General features: G+C 43.0%; 1 protein-coding gene across 4 annotated transcripts; it reads right to left on the bottom strand.

Moving 5' to 3' along the window:
• Positions 1 to 2,197: 2,197 nt before the first annotated feature.
• On the bottom strand, positions 2,198 to 26,696 carry cd74b (CD74 molecule, major histocompatibility complex, class II invariant chain b). 4 transcript variants are annotated; one of them, XM_043703106.2, is made up of 10 exons: positions 26,526 to 26,696; positions 19,866 to 20,044; positions 16,803 to 16,885; positions 15,394 to 15,456; positions 13,641 to 13,736; positions 12,513 to 12,633; positions 10,915 to 10,998; positions 7,906 to 8,100; positions 5,454 to 5,498; positions 2,198 to 3,530 (listed from the first exon to the last, which is right to left on the bottom strand). In XM_043703106.2, the coding sequence occupies exons 1-10, from the start codon at positions 26,624 to 26,626 to the stop codon at positions 3,523 to 3,525; spliced, it is 975 nt and encodes a 324-aa protein (XP_043559041.2). In that variant the 5' UTR covers positions 26,627 to 26,696; the 3' UTR covers positions 2,198 to 3,522. The 4 variants fall into 4 exon arrangements, with proteins under 4 accessions (XP_043559041.2, XP_043559042.2, XP_043559043.2 ...); XM_043703107.2 differs by lacking the exon at positions 5,454 to 5,498; XM_043703108.2 differs by lacking the exon at positions 7,906 to 8,100 and having other exon boundaries at positions 26,526 to 26,694.
• Between the last annotated feature and the right edge of the window lie 1,158 nt (positions 26,697 to 27,854).

Raw genomic sequence — 27,854 nt, 5'->3', positions numbered from 1 at the left:
AGTGACTATCTCATCGCAGGAGCGGGAATGGGAGAGGGGAATATGGCCGATAAAGCGAGATACGGTCAAGCAGGAAAGAACTCGTGGAGCATAAACACTGAACATGGACTAGATGGACTGAATGTCCTATGTGGTCCATGTGAATACTCACAGATGTAAGGTTCTCTCAAGTTTAGCCTAATGCATAAATTGCAGATAAAACAGCCTCAGTGAGAAAACATTCAAAGACCTAAGGACACATTCCAGTTTTGGCATGAATAGTTTCGAATCTCTGTGCGAACGATTGCAAATTCAACTTCCTTTCTCTATTTAGAGACCTTTGGTCAAGCCACATTTGGAGCATTGTGTGAAGTTCCAGTCCCCACACTATAGGAAGGATGTGGAGGCTTTGGATGCTGCCTGGATTGGATTTGTATTACCTACAGGGAGACGCTAGAAAACCTCATATCGTTTTAGCTAGAGCATCGGAGACTGCGGAGCTACCTGATAGAAGTGTATAAAGTTATAAGAGGTGTGGATAGGGTAGATAGACGGAGGTGTTTTCCCAGGTTAGAATTGTCAGATACAAGAGGGCAGGAGTTTAAGGAGATGTGTGAGGCACTTTTTTTTCAAACACAGAGGGTGGTAGGTATCTGGAACATGCTGCCAAGGGAGGTGATGGAAGCAGATACAATACCAACATTTAAAATAGGCATTTAGACACATGAACATGCAGGAACTAGAGGGAGAAAGTGAGGACTGCAGATGCTGGAGATCAGAGTCAAAACGTGTGGTGCTGGAAAAGCACAGCTGGTCAGGCAGCATCCAAAGAAATAGAGGAATACAGACCATGTGCAGACAGATAGGATGAGTTTACTATGCTGTCATGGTCAGCACAGACATGATGGGCCAAAGGGCCTGTTCTGTTTGATGTTTTATTTTGGCAAGTTCTTCTTCAGTTTGGGATTACGTTAAGAATGGACGAGTTGGACCGCAGGGTCTGTTTCCGAGCTGCATGGCTCTGAACTGCACCCTTTTTGATAATATTATCGAAAGATGCCAGCCCTTCGAGATCTCCCCAGTGCAAGGGACATCACCAAGACACTCTCAGTCCCAGCCTGTAGCACACACCCTTCTGTGCCCCCTTTCCCCCTGCTTTAATCCTGTCCCATGTTTTAGGCTTTTGTCTCTCCATTTGGGTTCATAATGGAAATAATTTCTGTAGGTACATTTTTCAAACTGGATGCTCCTTCCAGAGTTTATGACAAAAGGGAATTGCAAATGTGAAAAACAAACAGCGGCAGGAATATCGACAGGAAAAAGAGGTTAGTAGTTTGACTGGCATCTTCAAACAGGCATGTTGCACAGACACAATGGACTTCACTGTCTTTCTCCTACTTGAGTGGGCCCAATGTTTCCCCCTCAATGCTATGGGATTTGATCAGCTTGCTGATAAGAAATTACACATTTTCTCCTTTGTAATGACAGACATGGCACATCTGCATTGTAACTGGTATTGTGAGTGATTATGGACTTGCATGCAATAGACATGAGGAGAAATTGGCCCTTTGCACCCCACATTCTCCTTGGTGTTTTGAGTTCCATTGTGTTATACAGCAGCATATTAGAGAAAAGAAAGATCGAGCAGATTTTGTCAAGTCTTTATTCTCATTGCCTTGAAGATTTCACCTTTTCTCTCTCGAATAGTTGCCTTTGCCCTGTGTACATGAATGTGTAGGAAGCAAAAAAATAGACAAAAGCACTGAAAAATTGGTTTGCGAATGGTAGTTTGTCATATTCCTGAAGGCTTCATCACATGACCTACTATTTCTATCTCCTCATTCAATGGTCACCCAACCTGAATGTCCATCTCAAATAACCTGTCCCAAAATTACCAGATTGGGGTGAGGCTTGAGTGTCAGTCGATCAGGGTTTGTTACCCCCACTTCCACCAATAAAGAAACAAAACGGAAACAACATGTGGAATTATTTTGAAATTTGCCAATGGTTATTCTCCACCAATGTCCTGCCAATGAATCGCTCATTTTTGAAGGCTCCAGATTTGGAAACCCTATCATTAAATCTTTTCCACTCACTATTCACACCCATAGGCCTTGATGATGGATTGAGGCCTTTTTGCTAGGCTCCAAGAACCAGGCAAAGACTTGACTTTTAATTTGAAGCCAGGCACTTCTATTGTCCAAAACAGAACACAAGATCAGAATTCCCTCCCTTTATTGCAAAATATTTATCCCCATCTACAATTAAGCAATCACCATTGAGTTACAAATAAAAAAGATTAAGAAGCAATAACAGTTTTCACACGTTGCTTATAGACAATGACAGCTTTTAAAAAGTGATTGTGCATAATGACCTTCTGGTGATGGTCCTTCATCAGGATTGTGTCCTTTTTGTTATCATTTGGACAAGGCTTTGAGGGAGAAGGGTTATGATGGTCAATTTAGTGGCGAATGAATACCAGCGTGGGTTAGCTGAACCAAATGGTCTATTTCTGTTCTACATATTCTATGTAACCAAAAACCAGGTGCAGAGTTATAAGGTGGGTGCTTCTGCAAGGTCTGGTGAAGGATAGCCTGGGAATATAAACAGATATCTCGATAAAAGACATCGAGCCTTTAATCATAAAAATACGGAGATGGGGGCAAAAAAAAAATCACTTCACTTCAAAAAGCAAATTGCCATGGAATAAATTTCAAATACATTGCCTGCTTCTGAACCCAAATGTGGGTGTTGCTGGCAAAGCTGACATTTACTGAGTGTCCCAGTTGCCACTTGAGAAAGTGTTGGTGATAATCTTCTTCTGTGGTCTATGTGGTGATAGTCCTGTCACTGCAGTTAGTGTGGGAAATTCTAAGGCACTAAACCAGAGTAAATGAATGATTTGGGGTTGTAATTCCAAATTGAAATGGATAGGCCAGTAGCTACAGGAGGATTGGAACTCATCAACAGAACGCTCTATGAAGGATCCCAACCTCACACTATTGTCCCATCTTGATTCTCTGCCATGTTCTGCGAGTCAGCAGAAGGTTATCATTAATCTCAGGGCTCCATTGCAAAGTTATTTAATTTCCTTTGCAGCAGTCTAGATTTTGTTGGAATTAAACAGGTCCTGTGTGGCATTTTAAAATCCAGGAATCTTGCACTTCTGAATTAAATTATTGACAAGCTTCAAAGACCTTGAAATTCATGAAACATCATCGTCATTGTGTGGAGGCAAAAGAATAGAACCAACCCCTAGGGAGGGGGGCTGATACTGGATGAAATGGAACGTCTAGTGGAAGTAAATCTCTTTTTAGGGAAGTGAGCAGTATCAAAGATTCGGGCAATTTGTTCCTCTCTTTAAAAAATCATCAGTGAGGACAGGTCTTTCAGAAAAATGGAAAGTACATCAGCCAGATAAGGAGGTCAGCTCTCAATAGTTAGCGATCATACCCAAGGTTAATAAAAATCAGGAGTTGCAATTAATGTATGATGTCTGGAATGAAGCTGGTCAGACTTTGCTTGCTTTTCCCCAGCGAGCTCTTAATTCACTGAAATGAAAAAGAAAGTTTGCATGAGTTTACAAAATTTCACCCAACATTTTGCAATTTCAACACAATTTTCTTCACGTTGCTTTCATCTGGATTCTGTACGAAGATTAGATTAGATTCCCTACAGTGTGGAAACAGGCCCTTCGTTCCAACAAGTCCACACCGACCCTCTGAAGAGCAACCCACCCAGACCCCTTCCCCTACATTTACCCCTTCACCTAACACTACGGGCAATTTAGCATGGCCAATTCACCTGACCTGCGCATCTTTGGACTGTGGGAGGAAACCGGAGCACCCGGAGGAAACCCACGCAGACACAGGGAGAACGTGCAAACTCCACACAGTCAGTCGCCTCAGGTGGGAATTGAATCCAGGTCTCTGGCGCTGTGAGGCAGCAGTGCTAACCACTGTGCCACCGTGCCGCCCTTTTGTGAGACATTTCCAAAGATTCAAAATAAAGAAATGCTTTAGGATATCCCAAAGCACTTTACGCCCAATGAAAAATCTTCAAAGTGCAGTCTTTATTAAAATGTAGGAAATGTGGCTGGCAATATCTACATTAACATCAAACGGACAATGAGCAAATAATATGGTTTTGGTGATTGACAACTTGATGGATTAATTTACGATAAATATTGGCTATTGGGAGAGGTGATGGCCTCATGGAATGATCACTGGATCGTTAACCCAGAGACCCAGGTAATGCTCTAAGGGACCTCGGTTCAAATCCCATCATGGCAGATGCGGAATTTGAATTCAATAAATACATGAAATTAAAAATTAAATCAATAAATATTGGCCACGACGCCAGGAGTAACGCACTCCTTTAATAAAGTGCTCAGAGAACATGTGAAGTTCACCTGAAAGTCCAGCTTGGGGCATCCAACAGAAATGGAGAAAGTCCATTGAGATTTTGTGCTCAAGTCTCAAGACTGAGATTCGAACAAAATCATCCAACTCAGGGCCAAGAAACCAACTCAATGAAGAAATGCAGATCCAAAACCGTCCTCTTTAATATTTAGTTTGAAACATATTCTAATTTCCCTTTTCGTGAGCACATTTGTCCCTGGATGCATATTGTTGGCTCATCCAGGATTTGTCACTGATAGCAAATAGGTGCAGGAATAGGCCATTCATCCCTTCAAGATGAGTCTGTTAAAGCCCCTTAACTAGGCCACTTCAGAGAACATTTTGATCTAGAGTCACACGCAGGCCAAAACAGGTAAGGTTTTAGTGAATAAGGTGGCTGTTTATGGTAATACATACACAACAGTTTCATGGTCACTTTTACTGAGACACACTTTTAATTCCACAGTCATTGATTGAATTTGAGCAGTTCCCACTGTGAGATTTTAAACTCCAATCCCCTGGGACTTGCATCAACCAGCTCAGCAATGTTACCACCTCTCCACCACCTGGACCGTACTTGCAAACAGAGCCACAAATCATAAGCAGAAGTTCCCTTTCTCTACCTGCTCACACCTCTCCAGCCCCACTCCCATTCAAGGACAGGCTGAATCGACTGGAATAAGAAGTCTGAAATAGATCATTCGCTTTACTTCTATCTCTCCACGCTGCAGGCTCCCTGCCTCTATTCGTGATGAAGGGCTTTTGCCCGAAACGTCGATTTTCCTGCTCCTCGTTTGCTGCCTGATCTGCTGTGCTTTTCCAGCACCACTCTGATCTAAACACTGAAATAGATCATTGTCTAAACAGGAACCAACAGAGATCGGGGAGGACGTTGAGAAGTGGGGGGGTGAGGGGGGGGTAACTGCAGACTGGGTCTTAGTGCAAGTAGAGATGTGGACAGCAGAGTTTTGGACAGGGTTTATGAGGAGCCTATACACAACTGGACTGCATATTCTTTTCTATTCAGATTCTAATTTCAGAAGCTTGTTAAAAAAAAACCCACTGGTTACTTACTTGCTGCCAAGCCAGACATGTTCAGATCATCTGACTTTCTAAAGCCTAAAGATCGAAATAAACCTCAATTAAAGACAGGCAAGAGGAAATTGAAAATAAAAATGACAATTTATTAAAGCTTTATTAAAATCCAGCCTGTCATAGGTAATTCTTTATGCACTTTGTACAGTTTAATCTTTGATAGTGAAGGAGGGTTGGCTGTTTTAATCTTGGATAGTGAAAGATGGGCCGCTATTTTAAGACAGAGTCCCGTTGGGCTTCCAGAAACATTGATTCGGTGGTTTCTCTCACAAACATAGATGAACAGGCACGAACGGGTATAGAGTACAGCGCAGATTAAATTGAAGGTTAGATTCTATTATTGGGGAGAGTGAATGTGGGAGAATATTCAATGGTTAGGCAAGGAATATTACAGTGGCAAGTGTATATGGGTTTTGTTGTAGGGGCAATACAAGTTTTCGCTCAGTCCCCGCTTTATTAATTTGCTCTTTCAAGAGCTGGTGCAGACAGACACAATGGGCCAAAGGACCTCCATGCACATTGTAACTCTCTCGCAATTTTTGACTTAAGTTCATAGGATAGTGCATGTACATGGACACCGGCTTCTCCAATCTGGAGGGATGGTTTGTTAATGTAATTCAGTGACCTGAATCCAAATATCAAAGAATTGACAATCCAATTCTATCAAAGATCCAAATCATCCTTAAAGCCTTCTTTAAGATGTGGTGTATTGGTTGTCATTGCTGCATCAAATTAACAATTACTGAGCTCAGTATCCAAGCGTTCTCACTCCTGATCCCTGTAGTTGACCTCTTCCTTCCGGAAGATACCAATATTTGGACCTTGTGCAATTCTGCCTTTGGGGCTCAACTGAATTTGTATTCCACCTGAGGCCTGATCCAATTGAAAGGTTTAAAATGATCTCAAAGAATGAGGGGATACCTTATAGAAATATATAAAATTATGAAGGGAATAGATAAGATAGAAGCAGGGAGGTTTGTTGCCAGTAGGGGATATAGCATCAAAATAAGGGGCAGCAGATTTCGGACTGAGTTCAGGAGGAACCTCTTCACCCAAAGGATTGTGAATCGCTGGAATTCCCTGCCCAGTGAAGCAGTTGAGGTTATCTTATTGAATACTTTTAAGGCAAAGATAGATTTTTGAACAGTAAAGGAATTAAGGGTTATGGTGAGCGGGTAGGTAAATGTAGCTGAGTCTACAAAAAGACCAGCCATAATCTTGTTGAATGGTGGAGCAGGCTCGCTGCGCCAGACGGCCTACTCCTGCTCCTAGTTCTTATGTTCCAGTTAAGAAAGATAAAGCTTTTCTGCTGATGCCGAGAGGAGGAGTTGGGGGTACATAGAGAAAAAAGAGGGAATCTAGTCTTTAAATTGGACACAGACCCACCTCATAGTGAAATTATGCACAAGATCTTCACACAAAGGATTATGGAAATCGGGAACACCCTGGGAAAGTGATCTACTAGATCGTTTGGGCCTAAACCAGATTGCTTTTATGATCAGGCAATCAAGAAATCTGGAGCAAAATTAGGAAAATGGAGCTGAGGTACAAACCAGTAAGTAGGGGACAGGTTCCAATGGGCTTCATTCCTGTACTTATTTTATTCATTAACGTGAACATTGCTGGCTGGGCCAGCATTTATTGCCCATCCCTAGTTTCTCTCTCTCTCTCTCTCACACTCAGAGGGAGCGTTCTTGAACTATTGCAGCCCTTGGCATATAGGTAGACCCATAATGCTGGTAGGGAGGGAATTCCAGGATCTTGAGCCAGCGACAGTGAAGAAACAGTGATATATTTCCATATTAGGATGGTGTGTGGCTTGATGGGAAATTTGCCGATAGTGGTGTGCCTGTTGTCCTTATCCTTCCAACCAGATGATCTTGTCAGCTTGGGAGATTATTGAAAATATGTTGGCAAGTTGCTGAAGTACATCTTGTAGATGGTACACACTGCTGCGACTGTGCGTTCGGTGGTGCAGGGAGTGCACATCTGTGCATGCCATACCAATGAAGTGTCTTGCATCATCCTAAATGCTGTGGTGTTGTTGGAGTTGCACTCATCCAGGCAGGTGGGAAATATTCCATCACACTCACCACAGAATTCCCAGTTTCTGACTTGCTGTTGTAACCACTGCATTCATTAACCCCAAAGCCTGTTAAATTTGAGGTTATTAGTGACATCTATGGTGGGGAAAACCATTGATGATAATGCCACTGAATGTGTAGGACTGATGGCTGGATCCTTTCTTATTTTAGGAGTTCTTGTGTAATCAGAGTGCTACTTGCCACAAAGCAGCCCAAGCCTGGATATTGTCCAGGTCTTGATGCATGTGAACACAAGCTCCTCCAGTGTGTGAATTCATTCCCTATGACATGGGGGATTTTTACATCACATTCATCCTCTCACGTAGATTAAGAAAACTGAAACGTACTTTCGCAAGTTAAATTCTCGCGAGTGGCTGTTCCGGTGATCTCTGTTCCATTCGGATAACAGCACCAGCAGTATCCTGTGCTTGGCCAACACTGTCTTGCCTCATAGTTTCCCATCTCATCACAACTGGGACGGAAAGCTCCAGGAACAACCGCGACTTTGTGACGTCTCTGACACTCTGTGTCCGAGCTGAGCACTGAACGAGGGAAGATAATGTTTGACATCACATTGATGTTTTTCTTCACGCACAGTCCTCTGCCTGTAGCCCACCTTCAGGGTTTTAGAATTCTCACCACTCGTGTTTAACCCCAACATAGACTTTTCCCTTCCCCAGTCTGTGTAACCTCTGAGCGTACCGAAACTGCTGCACCCTTTCTCAGTCTGGCCTTCTGTGTATCCTTAATTACACCAATACTGTCAGCCATTCCCTTAACTGTCTTAGGCCCAAGCTCTGGAATTCTTTTTCAAAATCTCTCCAGCTCCTTCCCTACTTTGTTCTAAAAAGCTACCTCCTTGGCCATGTTTGTTCTGCTGGGTCCTTGTATTTCTAGGTGTCAGTGAAGTACTTTGGGATATTTTACTATATTAAAAAGGCACTAAGTAAAGGTACTTTACTGTTGCTGTTTTTATTCCCCCCGTTAAACCTGATGCCCCTGAGCTTCTGTCGACGTTGATACAATTGGGCGATGCTACTGGAGCTGGGATTTGTAACCCTACTAATTTGGACATGTTCTCCAGTAAAAAGAAGGGAATGGAATATTTGGAGGGATGAGAGCTTGTATTCAGCATCCAGAGTAAATGGTATGTTGGGCAGCAAGATCACAAAAAAAAACTTGAGACCTCCTCATTGAGAAGCTGTTGGAGGCATTGGTGTTGGACTAGGGTGGGCAAGGTCAGAAGTCACAGGACACCAGGTTATAGTCCAACAGGTTTATTTGAAATCACAAAGCACCTTAGCCACAGCGCTCTGAAAGATTGCAATTTCAAATAAGCCTGTTGGACTATAACCTGGTGTCGTGCGACTTCTGACCTTGTGCCTGTTAAGAAGGTGTGCAAGTGAAAAGCTGTACCTTAATCACTCAAAAGAACCTGAAGAGACTCGATCCTTCAGAACGATTGCCCTGCATAGAATGAGAAGATCAGACCTGGATTCAACAGACAGTTTCAGTGTGTGCAGCCTCTGGGCTGACATGGAAGATCCAACACTCACTTCGATTGCGAGATGAGCCTGCAGCGAGCTCTTCAAACCCATAGATTGCAAATCCATGGAAGTCTGGTGTTGAATAACAGAACTACAAGCTGAATTCACAGCTTAGAGGATTACTGGAGGGTACTGCAGAATATTGATATGGAATTGTTTTTTCCCCCAGGTGATACAGCTGGGTGCACACTGGCTGTGGGAGAAGATTCAAAGGTTGGGTAGGGTTTATGATATGGGAGTCAGTTCACAGGCTGGGAGGCAATTCATGGGTAATTGCTTTATTAGAGTGCTGCTAAATGTTTGTCGGATTCAAAAATAAATGCAATGCACTGGTTCTATGACTGGACCCATTATCCAGATGTCTGTAAAAATAAACCTTAGAAACTCAACTTCCAATTCCAGCTGGATGTTGGGAGTGCAGTTCACAAATAGCACATTGATATCATTGAAGTGAAAACAGTGTACGTGACCAAGAAGCTGTTGTGTTGTCCATAAACAGAGAAACCTGCTGTGCTTACCTGGTCTGAGCCAACATATTACACCACACGGTTAACCTGAATTGTTCTCAGAAAGTGGCTCAGCAAAGCCTTCAGTTTCTGCAAGGAATTTCTCATGGAGTGCAGGAATTCAAAGACAAAGGTCAGCCATTACCTTCATTGATGATGTGGGCATTGGTGGCAACAGTCAAGAATTAAATCATAGTCTCGCTCAGAGCAGGATGTCTATTACTCTTACGTGACTAAGTTGGTTTAAGAACCTTCCCCAATTTATCAATAATGCTTCAGGAACGGCCATGCCAGCTTGGCTTGGTGGGCGTGTAACCTCATGATTGGTCTCCTGATCTTAGAGCTCACGGCTCATTCTGTCCATCTGACTGTCCTCAAATTAAACCGACTCAACAACCAGTTTTGTGCTCTGCATTATCATGACTACTTATCTGCCTTTTCCTTAGATGTAATTGACCCAGTTGTAAGTATTCTCCTTACTCCACGACAAAAAAAGGTTTCTCTTAACTCCATTGTGATCGCTTCCTGTGGCTAGAGAGTCAATCTTTCCTTTAAATCAATTCTTTAATCAAAAAGGCAAATCTTGATTAAATCTTTGTTTTCTTATTTCTAATGCAGGCTCATCCCATAGTCACGTGTCTGCCCTCATTGCCTGACTTATCCCCAGCACCATTCTGGTGCATCCAACCCTGTACATCTTATGGGCTTTGGTTCAAAGTCTCACTAACTTGGCACCACACTAGTGAAGATACTGGTTAACCAGAGCATCAATTCTGTGGTGTTTTGACTGGTTGATGATCAATCAATAACATCAGACCTACACAAAAAGGAGAAGCAGCCATCTGTTCCTCCCAGCAGGTTAGCCTCTGTACTGTTAAGACTCAAAGTTACTCAGAAACTGTTTGGAAATTTTCTGAATGAAACCCAGTGCATTTGAATAAAATCAACAGGCTAAGGAGCCTGTTCCACAGACTCTACTCCTAAATCATTCAGCATCAAGTCTGACCTTAACTCATTCACAATCTATTCACATCCAAGGGTTAAAAGCAGGTCCAATGTTGTTCCAACAGATTGGTTGGGAATGTTCTTCCCGGTGTGTATGCAGTCCCCTGGTTCTGGACAAATGGACAATCTGACTGAGCAAGTGCAAATCATCATGATACCATTCCTAACTTTCTCTTCCATCCACTGGTGACTGCAATCTCCACAGTGGGAAACGGGGGTGTATATTCTCACTATACCCAGAGCAGTCCCTCCCAATCCTGCATTTGCTCTGGACTGAACACGGATTTTGAAGAGTTACCTATTTTTGCTTCTGGAGCGTTGTCAGACTCTGGAAGGCTAACCATCATTGGTTTCATCACAAAGCTGGAGTAAATCTTTTGCCCTGTTGTATATGGGAACAAAGAAGGAGATTCAAACATACAAAAGAAAGTAAGAATGATACATTCACCACTGGTTGGAGACAGCAGCTTGGTACTGATGGGATTCACTTACTATCCCTTCCCGCGGTGCTCAAAGCCTTCATCAGCTCCTAGTAGAGCCTCATCTGAGAATCTTCAAAACAGTTTTCAAATCCCTGCACCCTTCCCTCTCGGTCTCTCCATGGCCTTACCCCTGCCCCTCCGTGTCCTCATCCCTCCCTCTCCACAATTTACTCCAACCCCTCCTTGGACCAAAATTCCAGAATGTTCTCCCTAACATCAGCACCTCTATCTTGTTCTCTTTCTCTCCTCCTCTTTCCCCTAGTGGGGACATGTATTGAAGATGACTGATGGAAGGATTATAATGAGGAGGGTGGTGGGGGTCAGGAATTAAATGCCCAGTTTAGCAGTTCAGGCAGAGACCCTAACCTCATTTACAAAGGAACCTCAATGTTTCCCACAAAGTATTGGAACCAACAAGGCAATAGACCAGGTTCCAGAAAGTGGGATTATAATGGGCAGCTGCATAACCAGCCAATGTTGACATGATGAGCTGAATGGCCTCTCTGTGTTATAACTTTGACAGTCCTCTGGTCTTTCCTTACGAAAGTTTCCTTTTCAATCCAGAAAGGCCACACACGGACCATTGAGATAGTGAGAGAATAATTTGCTTTTTGTTTTGAAAAAAAAAAATGAAGTTGGTTGAGGGGCAAATATTGGCGTTGGACATTCAGGAAGAATTTCCCCATTTCTTTGGGACCTTTAAGGCCTCCATGCAGACGACTCTAAATGCACTTCATTAACAGCACAGGTCTTTGGGACCTCCGGAAATTCCTGTATTTGTTCCTTTAGGTGTTCCCTACCAAGGTGAGTATTTGTTACCAATCTTTGACAGTCCTTTGGCCCGAACAGTTGGGGAGGGTTAACAGCTAACCACATTGCTGTGGGACTGGAGTCACGTATAGGCCAGACCAGGTAAGAATTGCAGTTTCCTGCCTGTAAGGACACGAGAACAAGACAGATGTACATAACAATTGATGGTTGTCATGACCACCATTACCATGAATAGCTTTTGATTCCAGATGTTTCAACTGAATTGAAATTCCACCTGTTCTCTGTAGGATCTGGCTCCATGTCCCCAGGGTACAAGCCTAGGTCTCAGGATTATGAGTTTTGTAATATTGAGAGTTTGTTGTAACATGGATCTCTCAGGTGAAACCTATGTTCACTGATCCCAATTTCTGTTTGTACAACAGATTGGTCATCATGTAGGCTACGTCATTAGTCAACATTGCAAAGCAACAGTGATTGTACTGCCGAAGATGTCCATTGCCTAACGCCTAGCTTTGACATGCCCTCAGAAGGTGAAACAAATAAATGCAAGATCTTCATTCTTACTGATGCACGCTGAAGGTGAGCCAGCTGAGAGATCACCCCCTTCAGGACAAGGAATGAAATACACGACATAGTCACGTACCACTGGGTTGGGGTTCGGGTTCAGGCATTGGCTCGTGGTGGGGTGCACTGGTTGTCGGGACAGGTTTCTTCTCCTGAATGAGTTGGAAAAAGAGCCAGTTTCGGAGCCAACTTTCGAAGTCCTGTAAACAGCAAAGATGCAGCAATGGTCAGTTATTAAGGATTGGGAGTGGGTCATCTGAACCGGTTTGTGGGTTGACTCCAAGTGAGGGAATTAAATTTGAGTGCAACTGTAAAATAAAAACAGAATGGTACCAAAGCTTTTTGCCCTGCACTCATCAGGACAAATGCAAGAATGCCAAATTTCAAAGGGAACATCAATTTATACAACTTGTAAAAAAAAAAAGTGGTGATTCATTGGCAAGCTGACCCTAATTAATGTGAGCCATGGAGAATGTACCAGGGAATTAATGTCCCTCACAGTTGCATTTAAATTTAAAAAAGGGTGTTCCCTTCTTCTGGAGAGGAGAGATCTGAATTTGTGTAGCAAGCATAAGGAAGCCACAGTAAGAGCATTACTGATGTTAAATGTGTTAGGAGTGTAATTTGTAAAACACTCAGGCTTGTTCAATAAGTGCTGTGCCATCACAGAACCATATTTAACACTCAACATTATGTTCTGAGTTTTGGTTTGGTGGAATACTATCAGTACTCAGTCTATCTTGAGCAGACAAAAGGTGCTGTCTGATATGATCTGCCAGTCAGTCATTGAGACATCAGTCTACACAGCTGGCATCACACAGGCACTAAAATTCATATAACACAGCACTCACTTGTGTGGTCAGCCATGAATGGACTGAATGGACTCTTCCACTTCCTACTTTGTAAAAGAATCCAAAACGCATACACATTAATAAATCCAATTAGCAGGAGGAATTACATTCTGGAATTCACTACCACTCCAAGTAGTTGGGAAGTATAAAAAGGAAAGCCAGACAGACTCCTGATGAATATTTATTAATTTCTTAATGCACAATAATCAGTTTATTCATTTATATCATGTGGGAGAAAGGAACAGAAGGTTCGGGCTGATAGGGTGAGGAGATATAGAATGAGAGGCAGCTTTGTGTGTAGAAGGCAGTATAGAAATGGGCCGAATGGCCTACAATTCAATGTCATCAACACTAACCTGCCATTCGGATTCAGTCATGCTGTCTCGCAGCAGGTCAAGGTTGGCAGAGAAAGTGCTGTTAAATTCTGGAATCTCCTTGGTTACATTATCTTTCTGCCAATGAAAAATCAAGACAACGTCATCACTTGGCAGACCTTTTCCTCACCAGCCAATCATTCATTCAATTACACTAAAGCCACATGCTAAAGTACAGGCTGCACACAAATTGGAACTAGAGTCCATCAAGTTGCTTTTTCACCATGGATGGCAAAGGAGGTGTGAGAATGATCAAAGCCTTCAATACCTGGTGTCCTTTTCCGAGAATCACGGAATCCCTAGTGCAGATAGAGTCCATTGGGCTCATTGAGTCTGCACTGACCCTCTGAAGAGCATCCCACACTGACTCATACCTACCTATTGGCATCACCCTGCATTCCCCTACCCTGCACAACCCCAGACACTAGGGCAATTTAGCATGGCCAATCCATCTAATCTGCACATCTTTGGATTGTGGGAGGAAACCCACACAGACAGTCGCCAGAGGCTGGAATCAAACCTGGGTGCTTGGATACATAAAATTTTGAACAGGAAAGGAATTAAGGGTTACTGCAAGGGGGTGGATAAATGGAGCTGACTCCGCAAAAAGATTAGCCATGATCTTATTGAACAGCAGAGCTGGCTAAAAGGGCCAGATGGCCTACTCCTGCTCCTAGTTCTTAGGTTCTTTTGTCCCTGGCTCTGTGAGGCAGCAGTGCTATATTCAGGTCACAAATGAGAGAGTGAGTTGCTGCTATAGAAGTATTCAGCCCATTGGGCTCTCTGAAGGAGCTCTCCAATTCGTACCCTTTGCACTAACCATTCTCTTCCCCTGCAGCCCTCAACATCTACAATATTCTTAAGCAATCTTTAAAATTGGTAGATCAGCCCCAGTTGTGACATTGCAGCCAGTTCCAGACGCCAGACATTTGGAAGGATGCTAAGTTCCCAGAGAGAAGGCACAGCAGAGATTTGCGAGAATGGTGTCAGAGGTGAACAGCATCGGGTATGTGAAATAATGGGAAAGCAGGGGACGGTCTCCTTCAAACAGAGATGGCCAGTGGGATATTTAATGGAGATCTTCACAATTGCGAATGGATTTTGTGGAGAAAACAGGAAGTGGGGTGGAGCCTGGGGTCATTAATAGAGGACACTGTTTTGTTTAGATAAATTGGTATGAATACCAGATAGGGGAGGAGGAGGTTTAATAACCCAGTGAGTTGCTGGAATTCATGACCAGAATGTGTGGTGACAAATTAAATGATAAAATGCTCAAAAGGGTTTGCATAAACACTCAGAGTAAAGAGTCACAGGGGTCGAGGGAAGAGCTTTTTTTTTTAAAAAAGTGTAAATCACTCATGAGATGATAGTGTCTCTGGCTAATCCACCATTTTATTACCCATCCTTAATTGCCCTCGTGAAGCTGATGAGTTGCCACAATCCAGTGAGCTCAGAGACACCCCAAGTGCTGTTAGAGTTCCAACACTTTGACCCAGCAAGACTGAAGGAACGAACATATATTCTCATGTCAGGATGGTGAGTGGAATTTGCAGAGGGTGGTGTTCCCATGTAGGTGATACTCTTGCTGCTCCATGTGTAGGAAGCTGGAGAAATGGGACTAATTGGATAGGACTTTCCAGAAGCTGGCATGGACATAGTGGACTGAATGATGTCCCGTTGTGCTGGAACATTCTATGGCTTCACCATATCTTTGAAAAATTCCCTTCAACAATACCTTCAGCAGTTCCTGCACTTGTTCCAGCACTGTCAGGGGTTTGGCAGGAGTGGGTTTCGGAGCCTGTTAGAAAAGAAAGAGAGAAAAACAAAAGATGACTGTTCACTTCCACGTTTAACTAACCATTATAAAGCACCCTCAAATTAACATTCCTGACAATGCCTTGCTCCGGTCTGGTCTACACGAACACAGGCATTGCAAGCATACACTGGCACTCAGAGGACGTTTCTCCATTCTGGGAGAAAAGGCCCCGGCTCAAATTCCTCTCCAGAGGAAATGGTAGCCTCAGGTTGCTGCTCCCAGTCCTAAGGAAACACTGCAGAGTTAGAGCTGCCACCTTTCAGGAGCCATGTTGAATCCAGGCTCTCAGAGGTGGGTGCAGAAGCTCCTGCTGCATCCACTGCAGAGCTGCTCTCTGGTTAGGCCCCAATGGAAAACTGCAAATTTCTGGGTCATTGACAAACTCAATATTGTGTTGACTGATCATTTCAAAATGGCGGGTAGGATGACGCTTTCCATGCCCTCTCACCTTCTCCAAGTTTAGACACTGCCTCAGTGTTACCAACCCAACATCATGCCATGTTTGGTATTCCCACAGGGTAGGAGTAAAGCCAGCCCAGCTGACTTGTGCCCCAAAATTCCAACCCTCCAGCCTAGAAACTGGACAACTACAGCAAGTAATGGAACCATTTCTCACTCTACAAAAATCCACACTGTCCCACATTCCCAACCCAATTTCTGTGATTCCAGCTCACTATCCTGCTGGCATCCAGCATTAGTATCAGGGGTTATTTCCTGCGTCTTGCAGAGTCCCAGTTGAGGGACAGAGTTGGAATGCCAGTTGTGCAAATGCCACCTCACCAGCCTTGAAACTTGGTTTGACCGCTGAGTGCAGAGGGCATTGGGATAGCCATATTGAATCATTAGCTGACTTGACGGGGACATGGACTGAGCTGGAAACTGAGTGAGGTTTTGTGGGCAAAAAGAATATGGAGAATTTCAACCGGAAAGCCAAGTAGCTAAACCAGGAGCCAGGCTGTGAGGGAGACGGAGGACATGGAGGCTGAAGAAGTCAAGTGGAGGAAGTCCTTCCAAAGTCACGTGGACCTCAAAATGATGAGCTTTCCTCCACTGCCTCCAACAGCATGTTCAATTCTTGGTTGCTTTAAGCTTCCAGTGGGATTTGTGTTGGAACAGGCACCCAATATTAAAATCCTTGTATTGTGAAACACTTTATCCCATTCTCAGAAGATCTATGTCCAACAAGTTGGTTCTGGAGATCAGTCTCTGCTTTCATGTTGTTCAAATGCAACAGTCAATGTTGTGCACAGAAAGATCCAAAAGAAAAAGCATGAGACAACCGCAAGTACTAGGTCTAGGTTTTCTTTAAGCCCTCTAGTGGACATTACCTTTGGATGTTCTGCATTTGGGTCAATGTAAGCAATGGGCATGTCCATCATCATGGGTCTGAAGTGGATCATTGGCTTAGGTCCTGAAGAAATAGAAGACAGTGGCATTTTTATTAGTACGGCTTAGTGACAGCATGAAAGGAAGATTGGGGATTGGATGTTGGTCTCCAAAGGGAGCTGCAAATGGGGTTCAGAAAGATGATCAACCTTGCTTACTTCCCCAATTTTCCAGGACTTTTCTTCCCCCGCACCATTTTCACATGACCTCCTCATAGGTCAGGAGGGCCTTGGTTGTAAAACAGAAACTGTTCTTCTGCATTTGGGATCTATTGTGAAGGCCAGAGAGAAACTGTATTGCCTCACGCACTATTTTCATTTTAGTAGTCCCCAAAAAACAATCCTCCTTGGAACACTGAAGAAAGACTGCTAAAGTTATCTGGAACATGCTGGCATCTAGACATTAAATATGTCTATCTATTCAAATTCACGATGAGATACCATGCTGTAATATTGATACACTTAACGTACTGATTGGTCATGGGGTCTACTCTGCAATGGTAAATTTTCCACAAATCGGTCACCATTGTATCAGTATTGACCTGCATTAAAGCATTTTTGGTCAAATGGACAAAGTGCTGTAAGGCATTTAACATGTGGACAGATGCATTGGAATATCATCCTCATCTTAGTTGGCAGTGGGATTTAAATACACCAGACATTTCTGACCATAAAGAAAATTCTAAGGACCTTCTTCCTGTCCTTCATTGACAGATGCACCATAAGAAGCACCCTGTCTGGGTGCATAACAGCCTGATACAGCAACTGCTCCACCCAGGACCATAAGACACGACAGAAGGTGGTACGCACAGCCCAAACCATCAAGGAAGCCAACCTTCCCATCCATGGGCTCCATTTACACAGCTTGCTGCCACAAAAAGGCTGCCAAAATATCAAGGACCCATCGCACCCCAGTATTAATCTCCTACAACCTCTTCAGTCAGGCAGAAGGTGCAGAAGCCTGAACACACGCACCAGCAGGTTCAGGAACAGCTTCTTCCCAGCCATTATTGGACTGATGAATGGACACTAACTTCAAACAATGTTTATCTTGCCGAGCACACACCTTGTGCAATGTAACCTGTATGTCTCTTTTTCACCCTATAATCTGTATGTCCTTGCTTACTATGAGCTGCCTATACTGCTCATAAACAAAACTTTGCACTATACTAAGGTACACATGACAATAAATAAATCAAATCAAGATATTTGGCATTGAAATGCAGATGAAACAAATCTATTTCCATTTTAGTCTTTGGAGCTAGGATACTACCATTACAGTAGCTGTTGTCATTCTGAATTGAGGAGTCTAATTGAGTCCCACATTTTTAAATCCCTCCCCTCTATATTCCAGAACAGACATGGGCTTGAAAATCCAAGCTTTAGGTGGATTATGGAACCTGATGAAGCAGTGCTCCAAAAGCTTGTGATTTCAAATAAACCCGTTGCACTATAACCTGGAGTCGTGTGACTTCTGACTTTAATCTCAGAAGCTTGCAAGTTATTCCTCTCCAATATCTATTTGACTTTTGAAATTTCTGACATAAAATCGGATTCCATCACCATCGTGGGTTGTGAGTTCAAGATCACACCGACTCCTCACACTCCCCAAGCTAATTCATACCCGGTGACTACCTGCAACCAGAAAGGAGAACCAACCTGATGGGAGTTTTAAACACTAAAAACGTTTGGTAGGGGAGAGAGAGTTTGGAGAAAGTGAGGACTGCAGATGCCGGAAATCAGAGTCAAAACATGTGGTGCTGGAAAAGCACAGCAGGTCAGGTAGCATCCGAGGAGCAGGAGAGTCGACATTTCGAGCATAAGCCCTTCATCGCAGTTGATTCAACTTGCCAGAAGGGGGTGGGGGTGGATGGGAAGTCACGATTAAAACCAATAAAAAAAAGAAAATCACGAGAAATTCTTTAGAATTAGAATTCAAATTATTTGCCATATGTATTTTTACATTAAAAATACAATGAAAAAAGCTTTCTAAGGTGCCCTACCACGGCATGATAAAGAAGTCATGATAAAAACTGTGTTGGCCAGCATGGTGGCAAGTGGGTGGCAGTGGTTTGCACTGTTGCCTCACAGCGTCAGAGACCTGGGTTCAATCCCCACCTCGGGCAACTGTGTGTGGAGTTTGCACATCCTCCAGTTTCCTCCCACAGTCCAAAAATGCGCAGGTCAGGTGAGTTGGCCACGCTAAATTGCCCATAGTGTTAGGTGAAGGGGTAAATGTAGAAGAATGGGTCTGGGTGGGTTGCTCTTCAGAGGGTCGGTGTGGACTTCTTGGGCCGAAGGGCCTGTTTCCACACTGTAGGGAATCTAGTCTAATCTAAAAAACACAAGTTACAAAATGAAGTAAAATTAAGTAAAATAGCATACCCAGAGAATGGGGAGGATGTGGAACTAATTGCTGCATAAAGAGACTTGGCTCATGGTGTTGACATATTTAAGAGGAAACTCGATAAACAAGTGATGGATAAAGGAATAGATGGATACATTGATGGGGATAGATAAAGAGAACCAGGAGGAAGCCTGTGTTGAGCGTAAATATTGGGATGAATGGCCAATTTTCAAAGACTGGGCCACCATGTCATATCAAAGCACTTAATATTTCTTCCTAATTATGGGCTGAAAAGTGCTTTCGTTATCAATAACCCAATTAAATCTTTCCTCAACACTAACTGCTCCAAAAAGAACAGTCCAACTCATCCATAGTCACCACAAATCCTCCATGGTGACTATCGGAACACAAGTGGGTGTCCCCATTGGAATCAGCTGGAGGTTCTTGCTAAATCAAACTTGTGAATCGTTCTAGTTGTAGAATTAGATTTATAATTGCTGACATGGTCTTCCTCAGTCTATTCACTGACTGGCTCTTTGCTGCTTTGCTGACAGCCAACCCCCCAGCTCTCAGATTGGTTTAGAGTTTAGACAACAACAGTTAGTTGGTAAACGGGGTGGGGTGGGGGGGTGGGGGAGGGGAAAACAGGATGTACATACGGATTGGGTTCCGGCTTGAGGAGTACTTCTGCTCGATGCGATTGGTGGACTGTTGCAGGTGGGTTATCTTCTCCTGCTGCTTCAGCAGAAACATGACGCTGACAACTTGCCCAGCAATAAGCATGGCCGCCAACACGGTCACACCACTCCAGAGGACAGTCTTGGAGCAGGTGCGGCTGCTGAAATATAGAACAATGAAGGAATATCATTAATGCCAAGTTCAAAGTGGCTGCCAAAACTCTATCTGGATACATGTTCTGTGCTTTCACTGTGAATTTCCAACTCCTCCCATGACTGACCATCCCATAACCCATCCTTCTCACATCCAGTTGGATAGTCAACAGATTCACTCTTGCTGGATTGGTTGGTTGTTGATTGTTGACCACGGTCTTTGCTCCCTCCTTACCACAACTATCCCTCCCATTCCAATACCCTTAAATCTCACAACACTCATTTAACTGCTCAGTAGAAGAAGTATTGTTTCAGTAGGAGGAGACCATTGGATGGAGAGGCACATGGAAGATAATACAATGAAGGGTATATAGGTTATTCTGATCTTAAAGTAGGACAACATTGAGGGCCGAAGAGCCTGTACTGTTCTATGTATTTTCTATGTATTGAACCCATCAATCTGCTACACCATTCAGTGACTGCCCATTATCATCAAGTGCTGTTTTTCCCACACCATCCCCATTGTCCTCTTCATCATTGACAGGTTTCTAAGTGCCAATCTCTTTAATGTTCCTTCTGGTTGTTCCTTACGTTGTATAGGAAAGTTCAGACTTAAATTTCCATCGGTTCTCCATGGATGGTTCTGAATGACCCTACTGAGGTCCTCTCTTTCTAACTTATCACAAACATTTCTTTCCCCCCAAACTCAGTCAGCTGATACAAGGATTGTAGCGTTTTGATTCTGGGATGGTATTTTTTTTAAAAAAAGTTATATTAATTCTCAGAAGGTGTGTATCGTGGGAAAGGTGATATTTCTTGGCCATCCCTAATTGCCCCTGATGAACAATTGAGTGGATTGATTCTCCACTTTGGAGAGCAGTTAGGAGTCCACACTATCGCTGTGGGTCTGGAGTCACATGTAGGCCACACCAGGTAAGGATGGCTGATGTCCTTCCCTGAAGGACATTAGTGAACCAGACCATAAGATTTTTATTTAAAATGACAATCTGGTAGGTTTACGATCACAGAAAATGAGATTAACATTTTATCCCAAATATATTTAATTAAATGAATTAAATTTTCCCTGCTGTGCCAATCTGGACTTTAGACCAACATGTCCAGAGCAGTTGCCCAAGTCTCTGCATTGTCCCTGTAATGTAACCACTCTAACCTATTTTTTCACTGAAGTGCAGGAGTTGGAGAGATGATATTATGGAGGTTTTAAAATCATGCGGGGTATAGATAAGATGAATGTTTTTTTTTGTGTTAATCTTGCCCTACAACCCACGAGTTAAGTTTATTCATATCTCAATCTCTCCCCATTTCTCCAGGTGATGTTTAGTGAATGGCTGTTCTCCTCTGCTTCCCCCATAAAACCTTCAATAATAATCAGTACTGAATGTGTTCTCCCAAATGTCAGAGTCATCAAAAAGTTAGAAAATTCCAACGGGAACTGCCCTAATTTGTGAATTACAAGAGAATTTGATTGATTCATGTTGTGTTTCCAGAATTCTGACTTCTGTAGATCAAACAAACAGCATCAGAAAAAGTCCCAAAGATTTTTCACTCAGCAGGAGCAAACAAGGGTTAATAGTCACCATGGTTAAAAAAAGATGAACACTGGTTAAAAAGGGCTCATGGTTAAAAAGGGCAATTGATTGCGGTAACAATGGACATTGGGCACTCAATATTATTGCCATTTTTATCGGTGTAAACAAATGTGCATCATCTCTCTGTAATACCCCAGGTGATTTTCTCCTTCAACAATATTCACATCCTAACATGGGACAGTGGTTAAGGTGATAGGAGTGGTTAGCACTGCTGCCTCGCAGCGCCACGGACCCAGGTTCAATTCCAGCCTTGGGCGATTGTCTGTGTGGAGTTTGCACATTCTTTACATGGGTTTCCTCCCACGGTCCAAAGATGTGCACATTAGGTGGATTGGCTGTGGGAAATGCATGGTCCTAAGGATAGGTTATTGGGCGGTGGGTCTGGGTGTGGACCGGAAGGGCTGAATGGCCTACTTGCAGAGTGTAGGGATTCTAGAAGCCTAGGTGAGTTGTGGTGCTAAAGGAGGCAAAGCCGTGGAGAGATTGGAACAGCAGAACTGATCATTTGAGATGTTTCTGCAACTGGAACATGTTGAGAGAGTTTCTGGATGAACTGATTACACTAATGATGCAGATTTATGATAAGAAGAATGTTTTCGCAAACTGACACGGAAAACCCCTCCTGCCTCAAAGTGAAACAGTCAGGAATTCTGGAAAATTCCACTGGCTTTCATAGCCAACAATAGCTCAAGTGCTTCAAGTTCAGCATTAAGGATTCTTTTCTGGCCTGTTTTCACCCAGTTGGTCACACTTGGAATATTCACCCCGGTTTCCTGCTTAGTATTTATTGACCCACACCAAGATACTTTGACCAAAAGTCTCAGGATTGGGCTGACTAGCGGACTTCTGCTCCCGCACTGAACTCAAAAACTGTATATTTTGTCGAGAGTGAGAGAATGTAAAACCAGACAATGGCAAGAAAATAATTTCATTACAGTGAACAATCCTGGACAACAAAGGAACCATAGTGGGATCTCCAGTCACAAGTGTTGAATTAACCACCAGCACTCACTAGGCAATAAACAGTAATCTGCCAATGGATCACTCCTCCTTTATAAGAGTATGGCATGGCAGTAAACTAAAGTGGAAACAAAGCAGGTTTTATGATCTGGTATAATTAGATCTACTGTTCACCCAAGGCAGAAACTGAGGATTTACTCCAGTACAGTTAATTTACAAGATTATTTTAAAATACTTGAACTGTTTCGCGAATCTCTACAACATCTTACAGCAGCAATGGAGTCTATTCAGCCCATCGGTTGTGTTGGCTCTTTGAAAGAGACATCCAATTCAGTGCTGCGCCCCAGACTCGCTCCCCCAGACTCTCTCCCGCCCTGTTAGTCTGATTGCTGTACATTTATAAAAGGAGGATGAACAAAGGGATTGCACAGTCAGAAGTGAATTCAAAATATAGGGCGAGTAGGGGGAAAATATCAGTGACACTTGCGAATGGCATAAAATGGCCCAAATAATTTTGTGTACCTCAAAAATGGAGCTCAAGAGTGACCTGTGCACTCATTTCCTAGTATGTGTTACTTGTTCTTCCCCTTGGGGAAATGATGTATTGATTTCACCCTTTTCAAGATTAAAAATTAGACATTTTTGATTATTAATCTTACTGGATGGCCAAAAAGGAAAACCAGTTAAAACAATTAAATTGAACATCCTGATCTAACTCCTCTGGTACACACGAAGATAAAAGGTCCCCTACGTTCATTTCAAGACATTACTGTGTTTATTTTTCCCTCCCTTTTCTCCCCCCCCCCCCCACCTTCTGTAGGTAAATTATTTACCAAATGTTTCATAAACTTCTCAGTTTTAATCATTTCTTTGTTCATCTACTGGCTGAACAGCAGCCATTTTGGTGGCCATGGAAACACCACCTTGGCACTATTCCCCTGAAACAGTTCCCAAACAAAATGATTCAATTGATTAGTCAAAACGAAAAGTAACCTGTGGATCGTACCTTATATGAGACTGCTCCACAAGATTCATGGAATTACTTTCCAGCTCTAACTGAGCTGAGATATCTCAAAAGAACGCTCTGGCAATAGAAGAGCAGCCATTTTGTTTGACAGTTGGAGCAAAGCTGGTAATTAGGAGTGTGCTCCTATTAATTCTTCTGATTTTAACCACCTGCATTCTTGTTAATAACTGAATCCCTGATTTTAGTTTAAACATTAGCCAAAGCAGAAGGGAGAAAATAAAGAGTTTTAGTAAAGAAGTGAGTTGCTAACCACATCCTAACCTGTGCACAATTCAAACCAAATCTAATCTAAAAGTAGACCCCTTGCACTGGTGATCAAAGATCAATATTTATCCTCCAAAGTCAATTACAAGATTTGTGACCCCACAATATAACTCCTCCAAACCACATCTAATGCTTTATTAACTTAACTCGGCAATGTAAATCCCTTCCTAAACAATGGTGAATGTATGTACTAAGATCCATCCAGACACTGTTGGACCGTGAATCCTTCAAAGAAAACACTTGTTCAAACATTTAAACTGGTTGAATGCAGACATTATCATTTGTACCTGTTTCAAATGCATAGCAGCTCAAGACATGACTGAAAGCGTTTAACACCCAGAAGATTAAAAGATACAATATATAAAAAAAAGAGCTCTGTGACATCTTAGATTGAGAAAAATTCAAATTCAGCTAAAAGATCCTGCTCCTGGCCAATGCCCACAATAAGTGTCCTTTGTGTGGGGGTGTTCTGTATTTGTGTGCATGACTGTTTGTGCATGTGTGTACATGGGTGAGTGCATATTTACCTGTGTGAGTGCATGTCCCTGGGTGTCTGAGGGTATTAGTGTGTGATGATCTGTATCTGGGTGTCTGAGAGAACATTAGTGTGTGTATGGTGAGTGAGCCTACATGTGTTGGAGTTAGTGTGTGCATGGTGGGTGCGATGGAAACGGCACACACTGGTCTGGAGTCCCAGTTGAAGACAAACAAACAAATGTCCAAACCAAAATCAAATCATTTCCACCCCAAAAAGAAAAGCCAAAATAAAATCTGATGAACAGGACAGCCTGGTCAGACTGCCTTCTACAGTTCGGAATGGAGCTTCATTACAAAGAGTGTAGTACTCCCCAGACATGGAGCCAATATTTCATTGCTGGGATGTTTAAAAACGGTTTGTCACCTCTGGAAGAGATCCATTTGTTCCTTCTGCTCATTTTCAGAACTGAATTCACTTGCAACGCCTCTCAACCATGGTCACAAATGAAAAAAAAAACCCTTCCCAAGAGTATATTTGAGGAGATAAAGACAGGATTGGGAACCCTGAAACTATTAACAAGAGCCTGGCCAAATGGATCAGAACTGAACCAATTCACTGTTCAGCAGTGACTCCTGGCGGAGGGACTGTTTGTGGATCTGAATGTAGTTGAGAGTAAAGTTGACAGCCAATAACATTGAGAGCGCCAATACCAGGGATTGGTAATGACTGGCTAACTCAGAGCCGCACCAATTTTTTTTTAAAAACCCTCTCTTTTCTCAGTAGCTGGTTTGATGTTCTATGAAAGGCAGAGATCTAGAGACTGAATCACAAAGGACTCTGAAGTTTAAAGTGACAACATTGTACAGTCGCGCAAGAGAGCAAAAAATCTAAACTCAGATCCCAGCTAGAACTAATTGGATTCTGCTGTTACCCCAGTAGGTCCCACGTACTGACATTAATCAGACAGAATGATTCATTTCACACCAAGAGTCAAGCTGTTATTGTGTAGCAACTGAACCACCCAAAGAAAACTGACACTTATTACAAAATCAGTGACAGATTCTGGGAGTATATAAAAGATACAAGAATTACAGGTTACAGAGATTTTTGAGAGATCCTTTTAGAAGTTAGTAAGGTAGAAAAGGCAGCCACTGTTGAAAAGAGCAAGATTCCACAAACAGTAATGTCATAAAACGACCAGCTCACTTTTAAAAAGAAATTGTATGCACAATGTTGGTTGAGTGATAATAATTTGACCAGGACAATTGGTTTTAAAATACAAAACAAAATTACACAGCTACATGAGGAAAGTGAGCAAAAGTCTAAATGAAGATCCCAGCTAGAACTTTAGAAATTCCGATGGAGATACTGTTACGACTCCCATGCATTTGACATGAACAGTTACTCTGTTTTCTCTCTGCAGACGCTGCCAGACCTGCTGAGATTTTCCAGCAATTTCTGATTTGTCACTGGGGGCAACTCCCCTGCTCCTTCACGATCAGCTACATTTACCAGAGAAGACAGGGGGATGTTTTTTTTTAAAAAAATGTCTTGATCTTCTGCAATGGAACACGCCATCCGGATTTGGAACCAGATCACAATTCCACATTGTCACTGAGTCAAAATCCTGGAATTCCCCCACAGTTTACCTGCACCCCCAGGACTGCAGTGTTTCAAAAAGGCAGCACACCACCATCTTCTCAAGTAACAGTTAGGGACTACCATCAAATGCTGGAAAAGCCTGATTTTATTTTTTATTTATTAAAGCGTCAATTTCTGACATAAGACTAACCCTACAACATGCTCAAAGGTTTTACAGACTGCGCACTGTTCACGCCTCTGACTCCAGCAAATAATGGTTAAAACACTCCAGATGATGGAAATCTGAAACAAATACAGAAAATCCTGGAGATACCCATGAGAGAGAGAGAAAAAAAGTTAACATTTCCTGCCCGATTTAATTCTTATTCAGAACTTAGTACCTGGATCTGAGTTATACTAGATTTAGATACTCTGTTTCTCTCTACACAGCCACTGGGCTACTCCGGCAAAGAAAGTCTTTATAAATCTCTCACTAGCAAACAAGTCCACAAAGGATTTTCTTTCATATTATACATAAAACAGAAGGGTTGCCTATGATTTAATCTCACCTCCGGCCGGTAACAGTAGCACTAGCTTCCACATTGGAGTGGCTGGCGATATCTTGTTGAGAATTATTCAGCAAAGAGTTCTGCTGCTCGTCGGTTGACATGGTGAGAGTCTCCTCAGGGCTGAGCTAGCTACCTGCACCACTAGAGACTTCACCCCGCTGCTCACAGAGAACTATATGGGCAGGTTGATCAGGGGATTTTTTTTTAATCACTCAGCCAATGCTCAGGAGGAAGTTAACACCAACCAGCTTGGAAAGTCCCTACCGTATTCCACCGAACACCAGTCGAACTTAAATATAAGCTGTTATAGAGTCATAGAGTCAGAGATGTACAGTATGGAAACAGACCCTTCGGTCCTACCCGTCCATGCCGACCAGATATCCAAACCCAATCTAGTCCCACCTGCCAGCACCCGGCCCATATCCCTCCAAACCCTTCCTATTCATATACCCATCCAAATACCTCTTAAATGTTGCAATTGTATCAGCCTCCACACTTCCTCTGGCAGCTCATTCCATACATGTACCACCTTCTGCGTGAAAAAGTTACCCCTTACCTCCCTTTTATATCTTTCCCCTCTCACCCTAAACCTATGCCCTCTCGTTCTGTACTCCCTGACCCCAGGGAAAAGACATTGCCTATTTACCCTATCCATGCCCCTCATAATTTTGTAAACCTCTATGAGGTCACCCCTCAGCCTCCAACGCTCCAGGGAAAACAGCCCCAGCCTGTTCAGCCTCTCCCTGTAGCTCAAATCCTCCAACCCTGGCAACATCCATGCCTGGTCGGCATGGACAGGTTGGACCAAAGGGTGTGTTTCCATGCTGTACAACTCTATGACTCTATGACCCTATGCACACCCAAATATTTTTTAATGATTGTGAGGTTTCTCGCCTCAACTACCCTCCCAGGCAGTGTGTTCCAGATTGTCACTACCTCCGGGTGAAACACATTTCCCAAAATCCTCTCCTGCCTTTCTCCTTAAACTATTGACCCTTCAACTATTGAGCCTTCAACTGAGGGGAGCAGCTGCTTTTAATCACCCTGTCCATGCCCCATCATAGTCTTATAGACCTCAATCAGGTCCCCCTCTGTCTCCCCTGCTCCAAAGAAACCTTCTACAGACACCATTTTTTAAAAACATCTAGTCAATCATGTTCCTGGGATCTTGCTATGCACAAAATTGGAAGCTGTGTTTCATACACTACAACAGGAGCCAGGCAAAACAACTAGGAGAAAGTGAGGACTGCAGGTGCTAAAGATCAGAGTCGAAAAGTGTGTTGCTGGAAAAGCACAGCAGCATTTGAGGAACAGGAGAATCGACGTTTC

The sequence above is a fragment of the Chiloscyllium plagiosum genome, unplaced genomic scaffold (genome assembly GCF_037043375.1).
Source record: "Chiloscyllium plagiosum isolate Xiang-an unplaced genomic scaffold, Cpla_swu_hap1 HiC_scaffold_16, whole genome shotgun sequence".
NCBI classification, from domain to species: Eukaryota; Metazoa; Chordata; class Chondrichthyes; order Orectolobiformes; family Hemiscylliidae; genus Chiloscyllium; species Chiloscyllium plagiosum.
Note: the sequence above shows the minus strand (reverse complement) of the source record. Positions and strands in the feature narration are given on the sequence as shown.